This window comes from Lottia gigantea, assembly GCF_000327385.1.
Source record: "Lottia gigantea unplaced genomic scaffold LOTGIsca_97, whole genome shotgun sequence".
NCBI classification, from domain to species: domain Eukaryota; kingdom Metazoa; phylum Mollusca; class Gastropoda; family Lottiidae; genus Lottia; species Lottia gigantea.
In genome coordinates, this window is record NW_008711143.1 from 46,280 (window position 1) to 55,923 (window position 9,644).

The 9,644-nt window shown below is 33.1% G+C and overlaps 1 protein-coding gene across 1 annotated transcript; it reads left to right on the forward strand.

Moving 5' to 3' along the window:
* Window positions 1-571: 571 nt before the first annotated feature.
* Window positions 572-5,658, forward strand: LOTGIDRAFT_170320 (hypothetical protein; the record flags this gene model as incomplete). The annotated part of the gene is made up of 3 exons (XM_009068963.1): window positions 572-1,189; window positions 4,815-4,949; window positions 5,407-5,658. 3 exons carry the CDS (start codon window positions 572-574, stop codon window positions 5,656-5,658), a joined length of 1,005 nt encoding a protein of 334 aa, XP_009067211.1.
* Window positions 5,659-9,644: the final 3,986 nt, after the last annotated feature.

Sequence of the window (9,644 nt, forward strand, 5' to 3'; positions counted from 1 at the left end):
CATAAAAAGAATTATAATAATTTGTTATAATATAATAAGTTTCCCTTCTCGCCGTGATATTCAAAACATTACGATAGTTCAATGAATTGCAGGTGAACCTGAGTCAATATTTCAATTATGAACAGTTTTAGGGCTACGGATATATGAAATTGGATTGCAAAGGCTCGTAAAGCATTAAGGCGATATCTATCACGTTATTCTATTTTGTAGATATCAACTGAAGTTTCAACTGAGCTTTAATATTGTTAAAAACTGATGTCTTACTTCTATTGTAGTTGTGATGACGACTGATGTAAATTGATCCAGTATTACATGGAAACTTTAAAACGACAGATTAAAGCTTAAGCATCGCTACTGATGGTGAAGTGAAAAAAACAGAAAAGTGTTTGCATAGAAAAGTATTTCTTGTATTTTTTGTGTTATCTTAAATAAATCTTGAACGTTGAATCGCAGATAGATGGCATGAGATGTTTTAGGTACTTGTAATGTTCCTGTCATACGTTGAACATGTTTCAATGATCAAAACAATTGAATTATTTTAGCTCAAAATAGTATCTATTTTTATCTGAATATGGCGGTTAATATAACCTACGATAATTGCAGCCTTGATTTAACGGAAGCGGAAATCCCAATTATCTTGGTGTTGACATTAATATTTAACTTGATTTCATTGGTCATTATAATTCGAATGAAATGTTTAACAGAAAGTATCGATCACTTGTTAGTGACGACCTTGACAATCAATGACCTGTTTTCAACTGTGGTGTATACCACAATGTGGTTAGGTGGTTGGATGACGTGTGGTGTTATGTTGCAGAATATATCCTGTGATATTATGGGATGGTTAGGAACTGTTACTGTTATGTACTCGGCTGGAATAATAGTGATTATGTCATCATGTAGATATTTAGCCTTAGTGCGACCTATCTTCTATCGGATGCAAGTGACTCTTAAAAGTGTTAAAATTGCATTAGTGACGCTGTTGCTTTATTTTGTGCTAGTGACCATATTTCCATTGTGTGGGATAACAACACCGTACTACTATTACAATTCCAACTTTGTGTGTGCCTATAACTTCACTCCTGGAGACGGTGCAATGTTCCATCGTGGTATTTTAGGCCTAATTGCTGTTTCTGGTATCGTAACAACATTGATTGTTCTCTTCTTTAACATTTCAATAATACGACAGGTAAGTACTAAAAGTTAAATCCGTTTTAAATTCTGTTATTTCTTTGTCATTGTTTTGTGTCCACTATATCGCTATAATAATACAAAAACACAATACACAAGGACATGGTTCTATCTAACATTCTGCCCAAAGGGAAGATACAATGAATTTTAAAATATATATATATGAATATGTGATTTCATGCTAGTCATCTAAATACAAATGCTTCTTCCAGAGTCATAAAACGTTTATTTAATGCCAGTTTTTACCATGAAAAATGGAAAATCTAAATGTCAAAATATATCAAGTGAGACATAATCTATTTTGATAGTAACGATACTTACTTGCTGTTTCAATTGTATATGCACTGAAGAAATGATTGTTATTTCCATTAGAGCTAAAATGCAAGAGTTTTTATACGCCCACATCTCTCTATGTGGACGTATATTGTCGGCACCCCTGTCCGTCCGTCGGTCCGTCCGTCCGTCAACATTTGCTTGTAAACGCTTTAAAAACTAGAATTTTTGAGGAATCAAATGAATTTCGGTATGTGTATACATATTGATAAAACGAAGATCAAGTTCGAATTTGAGCTATTTTCGACCGAAGCAGAGTTATTGCCCTCGCCCCAAAATCTTGAATATGCTATTACTCTCTTAGTTTTCAACTGATTTTGATGAAACTTAAAATGGATTTTTTTGGACCTAAATCGAAAGGTTTGAGAAAGATTAGTTTCCTTCTGATTAAATTTAAGGCTTTTTCAAGATTTAGGCCTCTTACATCAGTTTTGAGGAGTTATCGCCCTTTAACCTCTATACAGTAAGTGCTTCTATCAACATCAATTGCTCGTAAACACTCTAAAAACTAGAGTGTTCGAAGGAATGAAATGAAATTCGGTATGTGCATACATATTCATGAAACGAAGGTCTGCCGGTCGGTCGGTCCGTCCGTCCGTTAACATTTGCTTGTAAACGCTCTAAAAACTAGATTTTTTGATGGAATCAAATATAATTCGGTATGTGTAGACATATTCATAAAACGAAGATCAAGTTCGAATTTGAGCTATTTTCGACCGTTAGAAGCAGAGTTGTTGCCCTTGTCCCAAAATCTTGAAAATTTACCATCCGCATGCCGTGGTGGACGTATATGGCTGTTGTCCACTATCTTTAATTTCAAATTTATAGTGGAACATTATTATTTGACAAAGATAGGAAACGATTTTAAATGTTATTTTCTTCTATCCAGGGTTCCGTATATATTGGCTAATTTTATCGAAATATCTGCTGTTAATCGCGATATTCTGCTCTTATCCATAGAAAATATTTTGATATGCTAGATTGTTCAGTCAATTTGTTACTTTGTTAGCGTATCCTGTACAAAATACGCATAAGAATACCTTTCGCTTTTTGAACTACTACCGGAAAAGTAACTTTAAAATACTAAGGAAATGTAAAATGTTTTACGCTATATTAGTCATTTCAACCGGAAGGTTTTTATTATAAAAGCCTTTTTATTTATGAAAATTTGTTTGTAAGATTATGAAAATAATAAGTTAAGAATAAAGATTGTTTGAAGTATAGTAATTATATCTTTAAAATGTTTCGGCATCTGTCTTGACAATTTTTACTGAAAATCTCTGAAATTATTGAAAAACGAAAAAATTAAGCTTTCTATGCGTTAACTGTTAACGCTATGTCACGAATATTCCAATATAGGCGAGATACAGAGCTATATTTATAATGCCCAATAGACAATTGTAAGAAATGTATGTTATTGAAAGCAATGATACAAAACCATTTCATAGAAATTTTGTCAATGGAATTATTATTGGATAAATTGAACGAACCTATAGTCGTGTCGTCCATTACGAGTACATCATTTCACATAAATATATAGGCCTATAACAGCAAGTTAGTAAAACTGAGATAGCTTGTTATCGAATCATATCATGACACAGCAAAAAATGATGGAACCTTCTTTGGGTTCAACATTTTGAGAACCGACATGATCGGTATAGTTTTCTTTTTGATTTCTTAGGAGCTGAGATATGGCCTGAAAGTAAGAAGAGATTCCCAGAATGGCTTTGATCACCGGAAATTATCCTTATTGTCTCTATATGATCGGAATATTCCATTGTTTAGACTGATTTCAATGATATTTACGTGACCCATCATTAGAAATGTCGGTATAGCCTATTACTGAAGCTATCATTCATTTTTATGGTCAGTTGATCAACTAAATGGTTAATAAATCATGCTGTGATAGATAATAAAAATAAAAGTAACCACGAAATTGTTGTGCCAAACTCGCTATCAGATTGTGACATGATTTCAGTCAGCAACCATTTATCTAACATGTGCTAATATCACTATTTTCTTTAGAATCGTTATATCTTTGGACTCGACATAACAACAGTATTCATGGTCTTGATATCAACAGTCTAATATTCAGTTTAGTTTTACTGACATTAGTTGTCAGACACCTGTCAAACAAATAATGAACTTCATTGGTAAAATACCCTTTAACGCTATGGATAAGGATTATGATTCCATATAAGCCATCGTTTCGATTTCTCGGCAATTTTGTGAAATTAGACCAGATAATGATTGTCGCTTTCTTAGCATATTTTGTGAAAAAAGAAAAACGCGATGAGCGATTACCTAGCGATAGTAATAATTTTACAGACATCACGAACAGATTTCATTTCATATATTGCCATTACAAAACCTCGTTAGACTCATCTTTGGTTTTGATTATATTTGCTTCATTTCATTATTAATAAATATTAATACCAGTGTCCAATTACTATAGACCTAGATAATAGAAAACGGTGGCATCGGGGTGGCTCTATACATTTGGTAAAGATGTTCTTGTTCCAAAACTCGAACAAACAGAATAAAATGATATGCATCTTATTCATTTCTGAATTATCAATTATCTTTGTCAAAATCAACATTCAGCCAAGATAGTGACAAGGGACTGTGACTATTATTCTATTTCTAAATCCTCAGTCACGAGTCACGCATTACATGTGACTAAAAGCACAAAGGAAAGTAATCAATACTATCAATAAAAAAAAGTATATTCTTGCTTAAAGATCAATTCAAAAAATATATGATCTGGAAAATAAATTAAAATTGAAAAGGGCAATTAATGTTTATAATAAATATTAATTTACATCAAAGAAAGCGAAAATATAAGGACAACAATTCGAAATTAGTGGGATGATTGTTCCAGCCGATTTTCACAATCGATTTTCAGTACTAAAATAGCTTTGATCCACACTCTTAAAAGTGTTATTATTAACAACTATTTGAAAAATTCGATATGGTCGTCTAAATATTTGCCTTTCAAACTGATGATATTAAATACCACCTATCAGGCCTAATTATCAAACTCGCCATTCTGCCATTAACTCTGTAGGAGCATGGATAATGTTGTGACAATACAATTTATGTCTATAGTATTGCGCATATTCTTGGATTTTTAAACGTATTTTTAGATTTTCCCCTTGAAACTACTGTCATTTACGACAAAATCTATGAATTTTGACTTCTTCCGCGGGCTTTTACTTTGCTTATCTTCATGTTTATGCATTTAGATTCTTTTTGGGCTTTTCATGATCCATTTATACTTCATATTTCAGCTTCGTAAAACATCGAGCGTTGGTCATGCTGATTCTGCTAATAAAGGATCAGTCCTACAGTCTAAACGGTTAACTATTACTACTATTACACTGGTCGTATCATTGGTTTATTGTTTTACCTATGGTCCATTTTTGGTAAGTACTATATTATGTTTATGTTCATTAAAACACATACTAGTTATATTGATCTACTAACGATCCTTACAAATGATCGACACAAATGACGATATGATATGATGGTCAAATTTGCCAGCTCATAGAACTTCGGCTATGAGGTAGAAGAAAGTGGTAACTTTACCCCGACCAAAATGGATATACATATATATTCTGGCTGATCGATATATAGCTTATTAGGAGATAAACCAGCATTAAGCCGAGTATATCAGTTCAATGCTCAACTGCCAGGCCAAATATATTTGCTTTAGATTTTGTTTTCACTGTAGAAAACTAAGCTAGTGAAAACTATTACTGATAACGATTAAAACCAAGGTTTTATTACTAAAATTACTTGACTTAGCTTGTCGACTCGATATTCAAGAGAATCCACACAGCTGCTGATCATGTGGTATTTATTTGGTGTTTTATGTTTCAGATTCGAGTGTTGTTAGATGTTATTATAAATTCAGATGCTCAGGAAGACCTGTATCATTCTATCACTATGTCATTACTTTTCTTAAGCCCTCTTTTAAACCCTATTATTTATGTATTTTTAAATGCCAGACATAGACACTGCTTGTTACAATTACTCAAATCTGTTATATACAGACTGAGATGTAGGAAGATGCCAATTGAGGACAGAAATTCAGACACACTCCCTACAGCAAACCCTACTGGACACATCTAGACAATTACTATCGCCATAACAACTATTCAGCTTCAAGTAAATTGACTTTCAGAGTTGAGTATATCGACATCCAAAGTTTAATATATTGACATTTAGCGTTAGGTTTATTGACATTCAGAGTGAGTTTATTGACATTCAGAGTGAGTTTATTGACATTCAAAGTTGAGTATTTTGAGATCGTGAGAGTATATCGATATTCAGGCTGGGGTGCTAGAGTGTCGGAATCGAAACTATCGACATCGAAATTATAGGAGCAAATCGATGTCGATATCCAGATTTCAGAATGTCAACATAATTATTCAGGATGGATTCATCAAGTCACAAGGATATCGGCATTCAGACTGGACATCAAGAAAAGATGACATCCAAGACTAGAGAAAATCGACGTTGGTACCATCTAAACGACTAGATGCTAGTCCATATCAGCCTCTCCGACATTACTGCATCACTGATATTCTAATGTATACCTCGAACTATTTCGGTATCGAATTATGGACTGAGTTACGGCACAATGGTTTATGCTACAATTCTAAACTTTGTTGACAAAATAATTATGTGTTATCTAAAGTTATGTGTGTTATGTAAAGCTGTTAACAAGTCAAGTTAATATGCCTTATTAATAATAAGATTTTCCCGAATACTTCATTGTGAAATCAATGGTTTTATTACCTGATGAAATTGAGGGAGAAAAGAAAATATAGTGGTCCAGGTAATGATTCTACAGATTTGAGTTATCTCCCATGTATTTGAAAACTCTTATTTTCTGGTAAAGCTAATTTTGGACCCTATTTACATTCAAGATAGTTGAATGCTGATCACCAAGTAATCAAGATAACACACTAGAAAGATCTAGGACTCGGTACGAGTTTATGTTGTTTTTTCCTTGGTATTGTGGAAGTGAAAATAGTACAAAATTGAAGTGACACCTTAAAGGTGTCTGTGTCCCTTTTAAGAGTTGTTTACAAATGAAAAACAAAGCGTAGTAATTATACAAGTATTTTCAAGTAATTCCAAGCATACATAATGTGAAAGAATTCTATTCAGGAACTTCGGTATGGACTACATAATTAAACAAATTTTAAGAAATGATATTGAGGAGAATGCTGTCTTGAAATCACATCAACCGTCTAAAATAAACACATCGTCTACCCCCTGCCTTGCCTGGCATTCCTCCCTTCTAATTCTGTATTTATCACCAAGTTTTATATATTTTGATTCCGTTACTTTCTCATTAAACATCTGTTCTTATCGATATATAAATATAAATAAACTTTATAGCGGTAAATAAACAATGAAATGAAATTGACCTGCAGGCATTGCTTTATTTTCCAAACGAAATATTTCATTAGTATTCTATTTATCAACACCCCTGTTCTGCGTCATAGGCAAAATTAAAAACGATAGTGACGTATTTTCTCTGGAGCCACGGAATTTAGACCGGAATCGGTATGGTTCAAATAAACGCATAATACATAGCTAATACATAGTCCAGAATCTTTTGAAGTGGTTAAAAATAAGTGAATACACCTTAGATCATACGATTACTAATTTTAGAAACAGGTCAGATCTGTCATTATGCTAGGTCATATCTGTCAGTATACAAAAATATTTTCCTATAAAAACTATGTCTCATCCTCATAAATCAACCCAGTAATAACACAATCGTCTGGTATGTTCCGTCGAGGTATGATGGGTTTTCAAGACGTTGCATGCTGACGGTTATAGCAAAACAAACCTCATTATTATACTCGAACATAGTCAGCCAGAATCATAAATTCAAGATCTGGACCCCGTTTCATAAAACATGTTACGATCAATTTTGTAGTTAGTTTTGTATTTTTCATGTAAAATTCCACATTGTTTTTTTTTTGTGGAACGAGACCTGAAACTTTGTTCTGACTACAAAGAAAAGTTACAAAAGGAAACATGCAAGAATAATTGCCTTTCAATACAATTGCAGTATTATGTCTCGAAAGTGATATCAACATTTAACACATGAAAATTGTGCGACGTAAACTTTTTAACATTCATACGTTACAAAGGCAAAAAAAGCTTGAGATACCGCAAATAACGTCTACTCTGAATTAATGATTTTTCTATTGTCCCTGAGCTAATATAGTTTATTACGAATAAGAAGGTTAACGAGAATTGTCTATTCGTTTCCCAAATATCGTTTTTTCATTTATAGATATATGAGAGTCTGACATTTGCTAAGTTGTGAATAACTTTTGTCCATATTTATCTATCTAACGATGCTCTGGGATTTTATTTCAAGGGATTTTTAAACACAAATCTGTAATTGCATTACGTTTCAGACCGATAATTGAGGTGCACGTATATTTATTATCCAATGAAGTCCCGCGATTGTACACACTCGGGTATGATGCACACCAGTATACATTTAGTTCCAAATGCACACTTGTTAATAGAACACACTCGAGTATAAAATTCAACAATTAATAGTACACACTTGAGTATAATGGTCAACAATTAATAGTACGCACTGGAGTATAATGTTCAACAATTATTAGAACACACTCGGGTATAATGTTCAACAATTAATAGTACACACTGGAGTATAATGTTCAACAATTAATAGTACACACTGGAGTATAATGTTCAACAATTAATAGTACACACTGGAGTATATTGCGAATCAGTTAATAGTACACACTGGAGTATAATGTTCAACAATTGATAGTACACACTGGAGTATATTGCGAATCAGTTAATAGTACACACTGGAGTATAATGTTCAACAATTAATAGTACACACTGGAGTATAATGTTCAACAATTATTAGAACACACTCGAGTATAATGTTCAACAATTATTAGAACACACTCGAGTATAATGTTCAACAATTAATAGTACACACTCGAGTATAATAGTACACACTCGAGTATAATGTTCAACAATTAATAGTACACACTCGAGTATAATGTTCAACAATTAATAGTACACACTCGAGTATAATGTTCAACAATTAATAGTACACACTCGAGTATAATGTTCAACAATTAATAGTACACACTCGAGTATAATGTTCAACAATTATTAGAACACACTCGAGTATAATGTTCAACAATTAATAGTACACACTCGAGTATAATAGTACACACTCGAGTATAATGTTCAACAATTAATAGTACACACTCGAGTATAATGTTCAACAATTAATAGTACACACTTGGGTATAATGTTCAACAATTAATAGTACACACTTGGGTATAATGTTCAACAATTATTATAGTACACACTCGAGTAAAATAAACTCTTTAGTTTACATGGGTCAGAATTAGGCCCGATACACAAGGGCATGGTTTTGTCTGACATTTAGCCAATGGGGGCAATATCATGAATGCATGAAAAACCAAAAAACCTCGATGGACAACTTGTTTAACAAATACAGAAGTACATGTGTATTAAATGGACAGACTATGTTGCTGTAATTATGATGAATATACAAACACCACAACAACCCGCAAGCCAAAAGTCAGTGAGAGTGTTGCGAGTGAGCTACCTAACCCTACCCCATTTTTATTTTTCAATGGAGGAGGAGGGGGTAGTTATCCATGCTCAAGACAATCGAATCATCCAGGATATTGAACCATAACCGTTAGAGTCAAGATAACTATTAGTTAGCAGGTCTATTATTGGTCAAATCTAACGTTTGAAAGATACGACTGACAGGCACAGCATCTTCCAACCCAATAGTACACATCTAAGTATAATGCCCAGCGGTTACTTGTACACACTCGAGTATGAGTATCAGTGTATAGTATAGGGCTAGACAGCATGTTTTGTCTGTTTTTGATAAAAAGAGATTCTACTATGTGAAGTTATTACATTAATGACTAGATGCTAGATAGCATGATGCGACATAATTAAACAGGAATGTCCATGTTTCTTTCCCTTCTAGTCAGAATGGTCAATCTGGTTGCAAATAATGGCGTGTTACGATTTCACAATAACAGATATATTAG